The 19,323-nt window shown below is 40.4% G+C and overlaps 1 protein-coding gene across 1 annotated transcript in view; it reads left to right on the top strand.

The window, feature by feature from the left end:
- DNAH5 (dynein axonemal heavy chain 5) overlaps positions 1-19,323 on the top strand; it is a gene marked incomplete at both ends in the record, with an annotated part of 235,306 nt that overhangs the window by 117,897 nt on the left and 98,086 nt on the right. The window contains 8 exons of the mRNA XM_080933639.1: positions 320-427; positions 3,107-3,260; positions 7,066-7,212; positions 10,135-10,376; positions 12,241-12,417; positions 13,275-13,476; positions 16,056-16,198; positions 16,844-16,978. Of these exons, the coding sequence (XP_080789765.1) occupies positions 320-427; positions 3,107-3,260; positions 7,066-7,212; positions 10,135-10,376; positions 12,241-12,417; positions 13,275-13,476; positions 16,056-16,198; positions 16,844-16,978 (1,308 nt within the window). The remainder of the gene's footprint in view (positions 1-319; positions 428-3,106; positions 3,261-7,065; positions 7,213-10,134; positions 10,377-12,240; positions 12,418-13,274; positions 13,477-16,055; positions 16,199-16,843; positions 16,979-19,323) is intronic.

The raw sequence follows: 19,323 nt of genomic DNA on the forward strand, positions 1-19,323 counted from the left end.
TTCAAAAAAAAAGCACAAAGCAGATTCCAATGAATTGATTTACAAATACATTTCATTAAGATAATCTATTTAAGTTAGGGATTGCAGACCTGTCTTTTGTATTGGAGATTTTATGAAACATTTGAAATGTAGGAAGCTCTTCCTTTTCTTTTTTCTTTTTGTTTTCTTTGTTCATCTTTACTTTACCCTTTTAGTTATTGGAAACACGAAGAACATATTATTCAATTTTGACTAATGGTAACCCTGGCTTGTGTTGAACATTTTCAAAATTTCTGCATATTCTGTGTTTGTGCTAAAATTTTTCCTTTGTTCTTTGTAGATTGATGAAGATGAGCCCCTGTTTTTGAGTTTGATTGAAGATCTATTTCCAAATATCCTTCTGGACAAAGCAGGCTACCCTGAGCTGGAGACAGCAATCAGTAAACAAGTAATGCATTTCACGATGCCTACAATAAGTACTCCATCCAAAGTGTCTAAGTTTGGTAGGAGTGAAGGGGAATGTCCTCACCCTCACTGTGTCCCCAAGAGTGACACCAAGGCTGCAGCCTTTCTAAAGGAGAGGTCACTGTAGGTCACTGATGAAGGTCCCCAACAGAATTTTTCTGTCTTCCCATAGCCACATGTCCAGTGAGTCACATCTGAAAGGCGTCAGCATTACTGGTAACCATCCCACTAGATTTAGAAATAAAATGTCACAGGTTGGCAGGGTCTATAGAGACTGGAATGGCTTTCCTGCTGGATGTCAGTTTGGCTCAGATTTGTGTTTCTGTATTCTATTTGCAGTGATGGTATGTCAGTTCTCTACATTCATTCCTCTGGGCACCAGGGCTCTTTCATAGTCTCTGTGATGAAGGATTCCATTGCAATGTGCCTAGTCAGGTGCCTGGATTTATAGACACTTGCTGTTGTTTAATGGACTTGAGTCTTTCTAGGAGTAGAGATGAAATGTGTAAACCTTATACCTTAGTTTACCTTCCTTGAAGAATTTTAGAAAAAATTAATTTTTAAAATTTTTATTGGATATTTTATTTATGTTTCAAATGTAATTCCCTTTTCCAGTTTCCCCTCTGGAATCCCCCTATTTCATCATTTCTGCCCCTGCTTTTATAAGGCTGCTCCCCTACTCACCCACCTATTCCCACCTCCCTGCTCTGGCATTCCTCTACACTGGAGCATTGAGCCTTTCCTGGACCAAGGGCCTCTCCTTCCATTGAGGTTGTCCCTATGGTCATTAGTTTATAACATAAAATTGATTTTATCGAAAATTTAATACAATTCAAATGTAGTAGTACTTCCTTTGTGTGAGTGTGTGTGTGTGTGTGTGTGTGTGTTTAGCTTGGGGATTAGTACACTAAAGTCTGATCAATAAAAATAGTTATTCATTTGGCAAAAATATTTTCTCATCATTTGGCTAAATGAATGACAGCCCTTTCTACAGGGCTAAGTGATTTATAAGATGGAGTATGTCATATACTAGTTGAACATGAACTTTCTGAAGAGTGTGCATTACATAGAGATACATGATCATTCAAAGTTATTTTTGTGTTTTCAATATTTTCTCTCTTACATATGTTCTTTGATAATTTCATAGACATATACAGTAACTGGATCACTCCCATCCACACTTTCTTTCCTTTCCTTCCCATCCCCTTCACCCTCTATCTTTACTATCAGTCTCCTTCCTAGAGTCATGTCTTTCTGTTTTCTGACTTTAACCAGGGATGACCATGTGACCATGTTTGGGAAATGTGTGTATAATTTCCCCTCTGTAGCCTAGGGAAAGGAAGAGGGTGCAGGAAGAATGTATCAACTAGAAAAGAGAAGGGTCGCAGAATTGCTTCTTCTGGGCCATTCTTTATTTTACTGGCTGGTTTTGTGTCAACTTGACATAAGCTGGAGTTACCACAGAGAAAGGAGCCTCAGTTGAGGAAATGAAAGCTTTCAAGGAAAGCTCCATGAAATCCAGCTGTGATCTCAACTAGTGATCAAGGAGGGAGGGCCCAGACCATAGTGGGTGGTGCCATCCCTGGGCTGGTAGACCTGGGTTCTATAAGGAAGCAGGCTGAGCAAGCCAGGGGAAGCAAGCCAGTAAGTGACATCCCTCCATGGTCTCTGCTCAGCTCCTGCTTCCTGACCTGCTTGAGTTCCAGTCCTGACTTCCTCTGGTGAGGAACAGTGATATGGAAGTGTAAGCTGAATAAATCCTTTCCTCCCCAACTTGCTTCTTGGTCATGATGTTTTGTGCAGGAAATAGAAACCCTGACTAAAACACCTATGCATTCATGAACTCAGAGTTATTCTGGTCAAAAATAAAATCATGATGTACAGTGAGTTCAAGCATAAGATAGTTGTTTTAGAAATATATGTCTTAGAGCTTGATGTTTTGGCCTAGATCTCAACTTAGTGGCTCCAAGTTGTACCTCATAAAACACTCACTGGTCATGTTATAGTTCAATTCCATGACCTATTCTCAGTTCCAACCTCATCATCTCATTTTTCAGATTAATATTAGAACATTGGTTGAAAATTTCTATGCTCCATTATTTGCTGCATAGAAACCATGAATGCACACACATGATATCTAGTATCCAGACTGGTTGGAATTTACATGGACTTTCTATCATTCTTTAAATAATGTGTTTAAGATGTATTTTGGTATTTAATTCTCTGTTCTTAAGTTTACATTCAAACTCAACGTTCAATAAATTATTGGTACCGATGAAGTCAGTTCCCGGAGAGAAATGCAGGTGCTTCTTACTAGTTTGGGATAGGTATTTGACTGTGTTGGCCTACTCTTTGTCTACATTTGCATACATTATTCTTGTGTGGTAGGTTTTCTTTAACTGTGGTTAACTGCACACCACCCAGCTTATTAATTGGGATGCTGTGAAGGAGACAGAATGGTTTCAGTCAGTGTCCTCCCACTCCTGGGTCTCTACTGTGTAGTCATCCCGACTACCCATCCTCCGATCATTTTCCATCTTGCCAAACCGAAGCTCCACAGTCATTGATCCCTAACCTCCAATTTCTTCTCCCCCATCCTTCGTCATTGTGAGTCTGGGTCATGGTGAATGTTACCTAATGTGGGGATTTTGTTGTGTTCCAGGTTGAGGAAGCTGGCTTAATTAACCATCCTCCTTGGAAACTGAAAGTCATCCAGCTATTTGAAACACAGAGGGTGAGGCATGGAATGATGACCCTGGGGCCTAGTGGATCTGGGAAGACCACCTGCATCCACACCCTGATGAAAGCAATGACAGGTATGGAGCAGCTATGTCATTGTCCTGGGTGACACATTTGAATAGTTGTAGCACATCCTACTTCTCCGGAGGGACGTGAAGGCAGAGACGTAAACAGTTTTCTTTTTTTTTAAAGCACAGAATACTAGTTTACTGCTAATTGGGAACATTTAAGAAATAATGCATTGTGTTCATACACCACAGAAAGGAAACATTTTAAAGTGGCGTTTTCATTGGGTTGTATGTTTTATACATCTAACTTCCTCTTCATGTTGCATTCCAGAGGAGGCTGTTCTTTTATATGAAATTCAAGTCTCACAATCAGAAATGCCCAAGGTCAGGAAATGGTAGGTGATGGGACAGAAAGTTAGGGAAAGGGTCCATCAGCAAATTCCCAATACACCATGCCACTTCCCCACTAATTCCATTATACAATGTTACTGCCCAAAATAATTCCAATCTCAACCCTAAAATTCTGCCCTGAAGAGTCATCTCAATGCTACAGTCCTACATTTATGCAGATACTTTTCTGGTGAAGTTTAATAAATGAGCTTTATTTCTAGATCCCCCCTCAAGTTTATTACATTAGGTCATCTAAGGATAATGTGAATTGCGCTGTTGGCTATTATTCCTGTATTCACTGATTCTCATTGAACACTGATGCCTCTGAACATGCTAGCAGCCTGAGTGGTGGTAGAGCTAAATCACAAAATATTTATGAACTTTGTTTGTTGGAATGAAATATAGCACTGGAGCTGGAGAAGGCGCTGTAGGGTTCCAGTTAATGGAGCCCAGCTTACTGACATGGGTACACACAGTTGATTGTTGCTGGAGACAGACAGTACCCCCACATCAGGGCTCTTCATATGATAAATTTGGTCTCATTTCTAGAAATTATTGGATAAAGTGAATTTTGTCTGTGAGGGCTCTGTCTTCAGATAGTAACAAATTGAATTATTTGCTAGCAACTAACTTCTCCAAACTGAGAACTTACATCTTCAGGATTTATTACATGGTTTTTCATGTATGCTGTGAGCCTGTCTGGGATTTTAAAATGTTTTTAAATGATGATGTTTTCATAATTATATTCAAAATTTTTATTACAGTCGAAGCTATTTTCCGTTAACAGTCGACCGCAAATGCACCTGATACAGTGACTGGAACAAAATGATATGCTAAATATTAAACAATATAGGATACATTGTGCATGCTACATCGGAATTATATATTACCATTTGGCATTGTGGGGTTGGGAGAATTTCCACGAAAAGATGAATTTGTTATTAGACTATTGGCTGTTCATTAACTTACTCTCAGCTTTAGTACATAGGGTAAACATTAACTATATTAAGTAGCTCATTGTTTCAGGCGGGAAAGTTTAATTATCCAAAAGGTGAAGGAGATAATTGGGCAAAACTTCTATTAGAGAGGTCCAAGACCCGAGCATGTTGCTAGTTGGTTCACAAGGCAATTCCCACGAACTGTTTTTTTTTTTTTTTTTTAATTTTAATAGTATGCACTTTGCCATTTGCCATGTTTCCTACTAGAAGCCAGGAAATAGGCACACAAATGCATGTGGGAGGTTAACAGTGCGTCGGGGAGACAGGCATAGGCACAGGTAATGAATGAACGTGTCATTGTTAGGAGGAAGGTTCGAAGTATATTGGGGACAGAGGAAGAGGGAATGAGAAACTTTCTAAGTTGTTATAGAGTCTTACAGGGAAGATACTGCTTCCTGTGAGACCTAAGGCTTGAGTAGCTGACAATTGTCACAGAGGAAGCACCTGTAGAGGACAAGAGCGATGGGGAAGCATGGGATCCTCGGGCATGGCACTTGTCATGCATGGCATTTTAGCATGGCTGAAATACAATTTGTTTGTGGGTGGTGGTGGGGCTGGGTGTCACAAGGCTGCATGTAGAAGTGTAGTAAGTGATAGTCTTGGCATCAAGTGTCACTCTTCTTTAGCAGTCCCTGGCTGTAAATGTCATTGTTTCTGAGAGCCCTATACTGGCTTCAGAAATATCTCTCAACTTTTTGTCCCATACTTATCTCAGTATGAGAAAGTGACTCAAAGAAAAGGAATTAATATCCTCGAGACAGACATATCCTTCCCTGGTAGAGGAGAAGAGCAGATGGCCCGTGCTCTACCTCATAGTTTTTTTGAAGTTTATGCCACAGTTGACTAGTTAAGTAGTGTGTTATTTACTAATTTATTCTGCTTCTTTCTTTCTTCCTTTAAGACTCTGAGAGTCCATTTTCTTCTTTCTCTGCCTTTATAGGGCCCCAATAAGGGCAGTATCTGTCTTGGGGATGGGGAACTTTCTAAGCATACTGACTACCTGGGTTTCATCCCATGTGTCTGGAGAAGCCATTGTGTCATGATCATAACCCCTGCTTGCAGAAAACCATCTGATGTCCTTGGAGAGAAGAGATTATGGGTGGGAGGTTTGTAAGGATTGGGAGGAGGAAAAGCTGTTCACGCTAGGTCTACAATGGTGGAGTGATGGATCAACAGTTAGAAAAGGTGTTCACACTAGGTCTACAATAGTGGAGTGATCAGGACTCAATCAAGAAACACCTAGAGAAAGACTCAAGAGGAAGCATCTAAGCAACATCATCAAAGTCAAGGATTTATTCTTACAGTGGTTTTAAAATAAAAATGTTCTCTTAAATGAAAATAAAAGCTCTATTTACGCTATGTGGTTTAATGGTTTATATTTTATGTGCAATAGAATAAGTACAGTTTTCACCCTTGAAAGTGACCAACATATACTTGAAGATTTTCATAAAGTGTGATTATATTAAATTAATATAGCCATAGTATTATGGATATCACCTATTGTGAAAGCTCAGCTGTGGTTAGGTTGAACTTTTATATCATAAAATACTGCAAATAATTACCCTAATTAGCTTTGTGATTCCTAGAAATTAGAAATGTGGTTCTGTCTTTCTAAGTGGGTGTTTTAGTTAAGATTCTCTAGGGAAACTGATGCAATAGGGAATGCACACAAACACACACACAGACACTATACTCATACACATGCACACACACAGACACACACACACACCGACACTATACATAGACACTACACACAGACACATACACACAGACACACACAGACACTACACATAGATATTACACTCACACAATACCCAGACACTAAACACACAGATACTACTACAAACACACACAGACAGACAGACACAGACACACAGACATACACAGCTATATACATACACAGACACACAGAAACACAGACACACACACACACACACACACACGAGAGATTTCTTGTGTGTTGGTTCAATGCTACTGGATGCTAACATCACCTGCTATTCTATTTACAAATTGGAGACCCAGAACAGCTGGTTTTGTACTTCTGTACCCCAAATCAGGGGACTAAGGTGGTATAAATCCCAACCTGAAGATTGCAAAGTATGAGCAACTGCCTAAGCTTAGTAACAAAAGAGAAAAAAGCAGGAGGAGGCATTTCTCCCACCTCATGTCTTCTATAGTTAGGGCCCTTCAATGAACTGGGTAGTTCTTATGCACACTGAGAAAGTACTTGCAGAATTTCAGCATGGCATCCCTCTTGTCACTAAAGCAATATGAATTTATTTTATATACAGCAACATGCCATGCTCAATAAAGGATAACAAGGCTAATTATAACTTGGAATACAGAATGACATACATTTTAGTATAATCTTTCACTTGCCGTGTTTTGACCACTTGCTGACAGTATACCACAAATTAGCGCAATGTTGCTTCATGTTGGCTCATGCTATGTCCGAGATGTTTAAAATTTGGATATGCTTGCTGCAGATTGTGGAAAACCACACAGAGAAATGAGGATGAATCCCAAAGCAATTACTGCCCCACAGATGTTTGGTCGCCTTGATGTAGCCACAAATGATTGGACGGATGGAATATTTTCTACTCTTTGGAGGAAGACATTGAAAGCAAAGAAAGGTAGAGGGATAAATATTATGTTAAATATAAATTTCTAAACAAAGTCATAGATGTCTAGATAGAATTACCAAGCAGTGGTGCTGTGCATATATTAGCCAAGACTAAGTAAAAGATTTCATTATATTTCTGAGTATTGAAGTAATGAAAGTTTTGTTCAGTACACTCAAGCCTCGCCTTTAACATTTATATTGCATTTCAGTTATTTATGGTGTGTGAGCATGTGCATGTGTGTATGCATATGTGTGCATGTGTATGTATGTGTGTAAGCATGTGTGTACGTGCATGTATGTTTATGTGTGTGTGCATGAGCGCATGCTTGCGTGCTTGTGTATATATGCAGGCATGCATGCATCTATATGCATGTGTGCATATGTGTGTTCATGCATGTGTATATGTGTGTGCATGTGTGTGTGTGAATTACAGTGCACATGGTAAAGTCAGAGGACGGCTGTTTTAGCTGCTGGGTCTGTCTTTCTGCCATGTGGTTTCAGGCAATTTTTATCTGCTGAGCTTTCTTACTGGCTCTAAACATCTCCTCTTTAAAGGATGTTTGTTTTGTTTGCTAAAATAATACTTACACATCCTTGTAATATTATAGCATAAAAGAGAGAGAAAAGCTGTTGAAGAAGGTTGATAGCATTGAATAAGGTGATTTTGATGTTATTATGCTCACCGCATGCTTTAAAATGTAACATTTACTTCTACACAGCTTGTTTTGTAAAAACTGGTTCTTCTATGAAATCATGTAGAGAGCTGAGCTTTTTGGGGGGCAGAAAATTATGTATACCCAAAGTGAGCTGACAAATCATTCTGCTTTGGGGACACTGGCATTAGATTGCTAAAGCAGACCTTTAAGGGCTGGCTGTTTAGTCATTGATGTCTCTTTTATAGACACTGTAAACCGAGCACAGTGTTCTCAGAATATCACCTCAGCTGGAAAAAATGGTAGCAGCTCAGCTCTCACTGTGTGTCCTCACTTCCAGCGGAAAAAAGGACAATGGGAACCTTCAAGGCAAAGATACACAGGAGGGCGGAGATCTTGGCAGATCCTTCCTGCCTTCACTTTGGGCAGCAGACTCCTGCTGATACATGTTTTAAGATAGCATCATCCAGGGTCTCTTGAAGGCGAAGGAACCTGTCCTTTGACATTGGTAATTAAGAGACAGTGAAAATGCTTCTATTCGGAACTGTTATTTTACAGCAAATTAAAAATTTGCTTCTAGTATGTTCAATAACCCAGCATAAATGTAGGCACAGTGATAGAATTTTAACTCCCAGGATTGCTCAGAGAGCAGCTCCTCTAAAGAGGAGGCAAGCTTTGTCTTTCAAAGTGACCTATTGTTAGTTGAGCTCAGGAGGGATCCTGAACTGTTTAATCTGAGTAGAATCCTCAGAGTCAAGTGCAGCAAGGGAACTTTAGAACCTGACTGTAATGGTGTAGTTGAGTGACAGTGGGGGACAGGCATGAGAAAAAGCTACAACTGTAGCAAATAAATAACCTTCACCGATGCTTTCATTCTTGTTGAACCTTCTTCTCTTTCTCATTCTCTAGCTCCAATTATCTTCTTAGGTGACTCCCATCCTGTTGGTCCCCATTGTCTCCCGAGAGACATTCTGAAGGACTTTGGTGATTTCTGGCATTTAAAACACAGGCTGGCTTTTCTTCTCACTATACTTCTGCCTTCAGTGGTCTTTACACAATCGGTGGTCTCCCTTCTTCCGGAATCTTGCCTGTGTGGACTCAAGATTCTCCATCCTGCAGGCTGCCTCCGCTCCCACTTTCATTGAAATGAGATATCTTAAAAAGGTGGATGGGTGGAGGGACCAGAGGCATCTCTGGCAGAAATCTAAACATTGCCTTGTCTCTGTTCCCAGGCCTCCTGACTCTCTCTACAATTTTTATTTTAGTCTAGAAGAAACTTAGGCAGCCTCCATGGATTGGGAGGAATTGGAAGCCCAAAACTTCTACATGTCTAACCTCCAGTCCTGATTTCTCCCCGCTTCTAGGTCAACCACTCTCCTGAGATCTCTGCTGGCTATTAATATGTGCACGACTTAATTTTGCCTGCTCTGCTCCATGGTCTTTTCTGTTGCACTGAAATACTACCCTGTAACTTGTTAGCTGGGTCTGATTTCTTCCTGTCCTACTGTTTTATTTTCTTCTCTTCATCCTTTTGGACTGCTGTAACACAGCAGAACAGACAAACCAGTCCACAAACAAAGACAGGTGTTTAATTTGCACTGTTTTGAGGGCTCCCAAGTTTTTGGTTGTATCCTTCCATAGACAGTGAGGTCATTCATTGTCTGAGCCTATACTATTTAATCTTAGAGAATAAAAATTCAATATCTCACCTTAGAGGGTACAAAGCATTCAGTCCCATTTTATCACCTGAAGCTCATTCCTGACCCAGGGTCTTTCTACATTCTGTTCATAGGTGGACGATAGATAAAAGTATAGATGGCTTCTCGATCTTTAAATATCTTCAGTTTGTGTAAAAGTTTTCACTGACACTTTATCCAAAATAGTGCTTCTTCTCTCAGAATCTGCTTAAATTGCTCACAGTGTTTCTCTGTCTTTCCCACTTAGAATGCAAACTCCTTGAAGGTGACACATTATCTCACCGACTGTCATATCTCATCCCATAGAACAGAGCTACAGACAGAAAGGTGCTTAGTATCTTTTAAAGGAACAAAGGCATTTTGGGTTTGATCATGGTTTGAACATAACAGCCACGCGAGGAACTTAGAATGTTCTTTGTGCTCCTGTAACTTAGTCATCATGGAGAACCGTGTTTTATTTGAAATAAACAGCCACTATATACCTGTTCTTGAACTCTTGAGAGAGAGAGAGTGCTCATAGCTACATAACCAGGCACCTGTGTGCATGTGTGCTCTCTCCCTTTTCTCTTGGGTGGCCTCCAGGGGAACATATCTGGATTGTTCTTGATGGCCCCGTTGATGCCATCTGGATTGAAAATCTGAATTCTGTGTTGGATGATAATAAAACCCTGACTCTGGCCAATGGCGACCGGATTCCCATGGCTCCAAACTGCAAGATAGTTTTTGAACCTCATAACATTGACAATGCTTCTCCCGCCACCGTCTCAAGAAATGGGATGGTTTTCATGAGTTCCTCTGTCCTCGACTGGAGCCCTATTCTTGAGGTATGATTGAATCCTTTCTTTTGTATAATACAAAAAGGAAAGACATCTTCAGCATTCCTTCTAAGCACGATGACTCTTCTGCAGCTGGTGGCAATGGCTTTTACTAATGCTACTGTTTCTGAAAAGCCCTTGTATGCACAGGGCCGCTCAGACCCTGATTACCCCTCTCAGCCTCCCCCGCTATCCTTCTAATCACTTAGAACTGTGATTTCCAGGAAATTGTCAGGCCTGTATGAATCAATAATCCTGCCAAACCGTGTGTGAGGCTTGAAAAGTAAAATTTAGTATCATCACTTTAGGGACTCATGGCAGTTTTGAAAGGTACTTGTTCGCATAAAATTTGGGAACAACTTTCTTAGAATTTTAACTTAAAGACAATTTGTTAAATTTGTACACGAAGAATGTTTTTAATGAGATTCATTTGTCATAATATTAATTTTAACTTTGTGCTTAGAAATAATATTTTATATCATGTCACTTCATGATTAGGTTTAGTAGTTTATTACTGTCAATATGTTCTAGAATATATTAATTAGAATTTTATTATAGTTCCATACCTTACATGCTTATGTGTTTCATTAAATCCATACTATAAGATACTATACCATCCAGTAAGTGCTACTGGATAACACATGTGACTTTTATCACACAGATGCCTAGATTTTAAACCTTCATTTGCCTTTTTATTTTGAAGATGATTTTATTTTAAAAATTTCTAATTTAAATTGTGTAGGTATCATTTTATACTTCCATTATATTTTGTACTCATTTCTGTATAGGAATATTCTAACTTTTATTAATTTTTTTGCAAAAGCTATATGATTCTGGGCTCCAAAAGGATTTAGATTTCACAGCATTTATGGAGAGATACAAAAGGGCATGCTTTATAGCAAAATGATGCCGGCACCCTTGAACATGGTCCTAAAATGCCTTTTATAGGTTTCATATTGCATAATTAGTTTTTCTACCCATTAAAAAGGAAGTACAGGTGCTCTTGGATATTCAAAAGTACTCATCAGTGATAATTTATAAAATACAAGAAATTGTGTTAGATCCAAATCCTACCAAGCTAGAATCTCCAAGGAGGAGACCAAGGACTCTTTATATGCTTCAAGTATTACAATAGATTTTCTTTGTGTGACTGTGCTGGTGACCACAGAGACAACAGACTACAAGTCAATTGTGATTGCATGATTTTTCCCCTAATGTACTTAAATTTCATAAACTTATTTGAAAAAAATACTTTTTATTGTATCGAGTCACAGATATTTAGCTTGCTCCTTATAAAGTGCATTTCTATAGTATCCTACCTGGAGTTTTACGGTACTATTACACCTAATCACATTTTCCACATGCATTTAAATAACATAGGATCCTCAGGTGATCAGGAGCCTGTTGTAAGATTCTGTCTCCTCACGTCAGAAGCTGCACCATAAAGTCTCACCCACGTGACTGAGCATGAGACAAACTAAGGCAGCAGTAAGGGGCAGCTCACAGGGGAAGGGGGAAGACCACTAGGCTCACACGTGGCACTGGACCTGCTCATGTGAAAGCTGCAGACAGACTCTCTGAGTGTTCATTCTGGCCTTGTCACTTACCAACTATGGGACACTGGGTGGCTTACTGAAGATGCCCGTGTCAGGGGGATAATAATAGTTCTGATCTCAGGGAGTTGCTGTGAAGGCCTAAATCAATTGTTACATGAGTTTCTAACCAGGCTTGAAGCATCTTAAGCATGATAACACTTTGTATCACTATTAATTGTCATCATTGTTAATTAAGTAATAGAGCTGTAAAAATGTTTTTTTATGCCCCAGTGGTCATTTTCCTGGTTTCACCAATTCGCTGGTGTGTGAACTTACAGGGCTTTCTCAAGAGACGGTGTCCTCAGGAGGCTGAAATCCTTCGACAGCTGTATGCAGAGACTTTCCCAGACCTGTATCAGTTCAGCATCCAGAACCTGGAGTTGAAGATGGAGATTCTGGAAGCCTTTGTGATCACACAGAGCATCCATATGCTGCAAGGCCTGATTCCCACCAAGGTGAGGTATTGCACCTTCCTCCTGAGCGCACTGTGCAGAGAGCACAGCGTTTGAAACTAGGTTTGGTTAGGGTTGGATGGTCGAAATGCGGCAGGGGCTTAGAGAAGTTTCAGACATACCAGTTTCCCCTTATATCTTTGAATGAAGCAAGCCATTGAATTTTGTTCCTGGTTAATATAACTATATAATAAATGTCACCAAGGAGTACACAGGGAGGGACCCGTGGCTCCAGATACGTAGGTAGCAGAGAATGGCCTTGTCTGACACCAGTGGGAGGGGAGGCCCTTGGTCTTATGGAGGTTTGATGCTCCAGTGTAGGGGATGCTAGGGTGGGACAGGAGAGGGTGGCTGGGGGAGCAATCTCACAAAGGCAAAGGGGAGGTGTGAGGGAGGTTGTGGAATGGGGAACTCGTGGCAGGGAAACCGGGAAACCGGGAAGTGGGATATCATTTGGGATGTAAATGAATGGAATGATTAATAAAAGAAAACAAAACAGAAAAAATAAATGTCATTAGTTTTGTTAAAAAAAATATTACTACTGTATTTTATTCATTTATTTCCTTTTGTGTTTGTAGAAATCAGGGGACAAGTCCTGGGTTGTTGATTGTTTTATTCTATCATGTAGGTATGGGGAATTGGACTCAGGCCATCAGGACTGGTGCCAAGTGCCTTAACCCACTGAGACAGCTTGCATGCTTGGTTTCATTTACCTTCTAAACCAGTTAGTACCCCTGGAGCATTGTTTCCCATTTGTTCCTCAGTTTCTTCTCCTGGGGACAGCTAATATCATTTCCCCAGATTTGTTGTTTTAGATGGAGACCGAGGATCAAGTAAGAGAATGCTTTCTTCATCCTCAGGAGCAGGCAGGGGAGGTGGACGCAGAACACCTGGGAAGGCTGTTTCTCTTTGCCATGATGTGGAGTGTGGGTGCAGTCCTGGAGTTGGAAGGTCGCCGGAGGATGGAACTCTGGCTGCGCTCACGAGAAGGGCCCACACTGCACCTGCCACCGCCGACAGATCCTGGGGACACCATGTTTGACTACTATGTCGCACCAGATGGTGAGCATGCTCTGAACACAGGGTGCAAGGATGGGCTGTGTTATTAAAGTGAGAATTGGATCTCTTGGAAACATTTTTTTAATTTAAATTTTATTTATTTTACATCCTGACAGCAGTGTGCCCTCCATTTTCTCTTCCTAGTCTCTCCTCATCAACCTCCTCTCTCTCCCCTCCCTAATCCAATTCTCCCCCATTTCTCTTCTGAAAAGGGCCTGCCTTAATGGATACCAACCAGCTATAACATATCAGTTGCAGTAAGAGCAGGAACCTCCTCTTCTGTTAAGGCTAGACAATGCGACTCAGCAGGGGGAAAGAGTCTCTAAAACAGGTAGTAGAGAAAGCTACAGTTCCTGCTCCCATTGTTTGGAGTCTCCACAAGAAAATCAAGCCACACAGCTGTAACATATGCAGAGGGTTTAGGACAGTCCCATGCACGCTCTCTGGTTGGTGGTTAAGTCCCACTGAGCTCCTATGGGCTCAGATTAGTAAATCCTGTGGGTTTTCTTGTGTTTCCTTGATTCCCTTGGCTCCTACAATCCTTCCTCTCTCTTCTGATGGATTTCCCCAAGCTCTGTCTAGTGTTTGGCTGTGGGTACCTGCAACTGTTTCCATAAGTTGCTGAGTGAAGAGTCTGTGATGATAATTGAGTAAGGTGTTGATCTATCGGTATAGCAGAATATCATTGGGAATACTTTCATTGACTTTTTAAAAATGCCATTTATGTTTGGTTCTATCATGTGTCTCTGGGCTATCCATTCTCTGGCTCCTAGCCCTCTGGGCAGCATTTTACGTGGGCTCGCCCTTATGTCATGGGACTCTAGTTGGACCAATCATTGCTTGGCCACTCCCACAATTTCTGTGTTACCTTCCCCACAGTGTATCTTGGAGGTGGGACAAGATTTTGTGATTGGGTTGGTTGCCCAGTCCTTCCGGTGAAAGTTTTGTTTTCCAGTGGGAGTTATAGGAGATGACCAGTTCTGGTTCCATTTCCCACGTTGCTAGAAGTCTTACGTAGGGTTGCTCTCGTTGATTCCTGGGCATTTCTACGGCCCCAGGGTTCTAGCTTGTGGCAGAGATGCCTCCTGATGGCAGCCGTCTCTTGCTGTACTCTCGCTCTCCGTCATCCCACTTCTGATTTCTCCGTTTCCCATCCCCACACCATTTGCATTCAATCTTCTCTCCACTTCCACTCCCAATGCTTATGAGTTTATTCTGTTTTTTTTTCCCCTCAGTGAGATTTACGTGTTTCTGCTTGAGACTTACTTAGCTTCTTTAGCTCTGTGGATTGTAATATGATTACCCTTTATTTTGTGGTTAATATTCACTTATAAATGAGAACATACCATGCAAGTCTGTCTGGACCTGGGTTACCACACTCAAAATATTTTCTGGTGTTACTCATTTTCTGGCAAGTCTGAAATAAGAATTTTAACATACAAAGAAATATAATAGTTGTTTATTTCCTTGAGCTTTACTTTGGGTTCCAGGTACAAGTTCCATTTGCAAGGCAGGTGAGACCTTTAGTGACTTGAAGCAAATTGTGCCAATTTTTTACTTAGATATACATTAGTTGTTCGATGGAACCAACAATTGGTATAAAAATTACATTAAAATATAGGTGTCTATATTTACAGTTGTCTATTTATCTGTACATCTTTATATATACATCTATATATACGTTAAAATGCCATACATATGCATAAACACATATAATACACACACACATATATATACATATATACATATATATACACAGTGATACAAAGAAGCAATTTTGTATTTTTAAGCATATTTATACACATAGATCTAGGATCTTTCTCCCAATGAAAAGCCTATGAGATTTTACATCTAAAAGTAATCATGGCTTCAGGCATATGCTTCTCACTGTCTTCTATATTTTTATGTACAGTATACTGTTGAAAAGTTCCGTACTGAAAAGTCAGTTCAAAACATTTCTGAATATGTCCAAATATAGGACTCCATTTGGAGTAGTTCCTTAGGAAGTTTTGATGAAGCTCATTAAAAGGTATCAAACCCTAACCGTACTGAATGTTTTTTGGGCCCATGGTTTTCTGTAGCCCATGATAGGCCTTCAACTTGCTGTATCCTTGAAGATGACCTTCGACATCTGATTCTCCTGTGTCCGTGCCCTAAGAGCTTGCATTGCTGTCCCTGGTATCCTAGTTAGCGTTGATTTTCAACTCGATACAGCCCAAAGCCACAGCCCAAATGCTCTAAATCAGATTGCTCTGTGGATGTGTCTATTCTTGTCCTGACTTCCCCAGTGATGGGGCGGTGACCTGGAAGTACAAAATGAAATAAGACCTTCATTCTCTAAGTGTTTGGTCAGATTTTTATTAAAGCAGCGGGGAGAAAGTAGCACCAGTTTTACATGCATACAGGAAACTGTCTATACTAGGAAATCACCGTGCTGGCTGCTCTGTATCCATACCCTGTTAACGATCTGTTTTATTATGGTGAGCATTTGAAGATGGCTTTATGACAGTTTGAAGGTGCCCGGTCATTACAGGGACGTACAACATTAGCCGGAAGGAGTGAATCTCCCCTGTTGTTCTCAGGTACTTGGAGGCACTGGAGTACATGTACCCCAGAATATGTGTATCCCTCTGATACCACCCCAGAGTATGGATCTATCCTTGTGCCAAATGTGGACAATGTGCGGACCAACTTCCTAATTAAAACCATCGCCAAACAAGGCAAGGTATGACTTTTAAGCTCTTATTAAAAAGTCTGCTTCAAGAGGTTGTATGAAAATACAAAAGTACCTTGTATTTATTTCCCGCTACTTTGTGTCTCTGTTTAGAATAAGTGAAGGGATTACTTACATGAGTGAACTTTGTCATTATTTCAAAAGGACAGCCTGTTGTGTAGGAAAGTCCTAACTCTCAATTGAGATGAATTTGCACTTGTCTTTGTTAAGATAATTCTTTCCTTTCTGGTTACTGACTTAGTTTCCTATGGCTGTCCAAACAAAACATCAGAGCTTAGTGTTTAAACTGTGGCAGTTCATTTCCTCAGTGCTGAAGGCTGAAAGCCCAGGATCAAGGCTTCATCGAACTTGGTTTCTCCATAGTCCTTTCTTTTCAACTTATAATGTCTCTCTGAGGCCCTTTTCTGTGAGCATGCATCTCTGGTGTTTATGTACCTAGATATTTTGCTTCTGTGAGGCCATCATTAGGCAGGGTCATTTGGGTGGTCATCTCTGTGGAGTCCCTTTCTTGAGGTATGGTCGCATTGGGAGGCACTGAGGATTCCTGCTTCAGTTGAGGGGTTGGTGGGTCGGAGGGACACAATTTAACCCGTATTGTTTATTTTATTTCATTCCTTCTTAACTCCTTTATTTTAGGCAGTGTTGTTAATTGGTGAACAAGGAACAGCCAAAACAGTCATCATCAAAGGGTTTATGTCAAAATTTGACCCAGAAAGTCACATGGTCAAGAATCTGAACTTTTCTTCAGCGACCACCCCACTGATGTTTCAGGTACTGCCTCTGATGTGGCTCACAGGGACAGGCTTGTGTCAGTTTCTAAGGCCCAGAGAGTTACATGTGGGTGAGCCATGCAAGCTTGTCAGGTTTTCGTAATGACAACAGCACATCTACAATGTCGTCGGTTGTCTCTGTCGTTCAAGTGTAGTTAGATCTTTCTCGTCAGGTCGTACTACATAGTCTTAAATCATGAGGAAATAAGAAAAAGTCAGAGAATGGACTAAAAAGGGTGTGTGAGGCGCCACAGGTCTCAGCGGTGTTTAGAATATGAGTGTGGAAATGAAGGGCAGCGTAGAAAAGCATTCCAACCTGAGGCATAGACAGTCAGTGTCTGAGCTGGACGCTGAAAATTCTGGGGGGAAAAGTATTGTCGAGTAGAAATTTGTGAAATTAAATAGGTGTCTAGGAAAATAAATTAAAAAGTAGAGAGACTGACTGCCTACTGAATGCAAGAAACGCGTCTGGTACCTATTCATCTGATGAGAAACAAGAGCTGGAAGATTTACCTACAGAAAAAGCCAACTAAGCAACAAAACCCCAAATAACCCAATGTTCTGCAAAGACAACCTGTTCAGACACTTTTCAAATAAATACATGCAAACAAGAAGAAAGCATGAAGGGAAAATGTTAAACATATTTAGGAATTAGCAAAATGCAAATCAAAACCAGACTGAGCTTCTATGTCCCCCACATAGAAAATGGCTGTTATTAAGGAAACAACTGAAAAGGAGTATTTGGGAGGATGCAAGGACTGTGGGGAACATTTACATGCAGTTGGGTGAGAATGGAGATTAGCGCTGTGATCTGTAAGTCAGCAAGAAGGCATCTCAAACCATTATAAGTAGAATGTTCATCCGATCCAGCTGTGCTGGTCCTGGGCACACAGTGTAAAGAGTCAGAGTGAGTGAATTATACACATTTGCTACCTGTAGTGATGTGCAACTTCTGCCAGCCAAATTACAGAATCAGCTAGGGTAGCTGTTATCAGATAAGGTGTGGTATACGTGTGTGGGGGAGTTTTATCTAACCATAAAGAAGAAAAGGATGGAGTTTATCATTACGTTAAGTGAAATAAGCCAGACTCAGATAAGACTTTGATCTTTTTTTTCTGGGGGAGTGGGGGTGGGTAGACACTTGCTGCTGGTTATATCTGGACCATATGGAAGTTTTGCTTTAAATATTTGGAGGAGCCTCCTTGCTGATTTCCATAATGACTCCACCAACGTATGTTCCCATGAGCAGCAGGAACACATGCCTCCTTCTTATAGGTAGAATGTAGTGAGGGAGCATTCATGAGAATAAAGTGCTGTTAGGGAGGTGGAAGAGGAAAGAAGGACAAGAAAAGGCAACAGACAGCATCACCGTAGCAAAAAAAAAAAAAAAAAAAAAAAAAAAAATGCACACACAGAAATGCTGTGGTGAAATTATTTACTTTGTACAATTAATTTAAAAAATTCTGAATTACAAATAAAAACTTTGAATATGCAGGAACATAGATCGAAGTATCAGCTCTTAGTTTACTGTGTCAACTTCCACCTGCTCCATAACCTTTGCTTTTTCTGTGCATATTATTTCTTATTCTTCTGTGATTTTAGAGTCATCTGTGATGGATACTTTTTGAGTCTGCTTTTGTTCCCTGTTTCTCTGCACAGCCCACATCTCTTGGCATCAGCACGGAAGAACCATGACCTCTCCTTGTTTCAAGCCTAATTTTCTTCTAGATAAGGTTTTATGCCTGTTCCAAACTATTTCCTAATTGCCACTTTGTCTTGTAACTTGTGTAGCATTCTAACAGGACTTTCATGATAAATTGTAACAAGGTAGCATTCTAACAGGACTTTCATGATAAATTGTAACAAGGTATACCATCTTAGGTTCTTACCAGATGAGACATACCCAGTCATATATTCTTGCATCATACAATGTCAACCACACCGTAGTTGTGGGTTGCTTTAGTTGGTGAGACTTCAAGTACTGAAGTCTACAATGACCAACTGTTTCCTCTTACGTTGCTACGGAATTACATCACACTATTAGACTAGAGGGAATGTCCCTCAGTGTCTTTTATACACAACTGTTGGTTATTACTATTATTTACGTTATGCATGCATGCCTGTGCACATGTGTGATGTGGTATGTGTGTGTGTGTGTGTGTGGTGTCTGTGGTGTGCACATGGGGGTAGTGATTACCTTTGGAACTGTGGTTACCAGCACTCTTGAAACACTTAACATGGGTGCTGGGAATCAAAGTCGGGTCTTTGGAAAAGGCTGTATACATTCAACCCTTGAGCCACATCTTAGTTTTTGAAGAAAATGTTTTAAAATTAAAATACTCTACT

This window comes from Micromys minutus (genome assembly GCF_963924665.1).
Source record: "Micromys minutus genome assembly, chromosome: 20".
Taxonomy (NCBI): domain Eukaryota; kingdom Metazoa; phylum Chordata; class Mammalia; order Rodentia; family Muridae; genus Micromys; species Micromys minutus.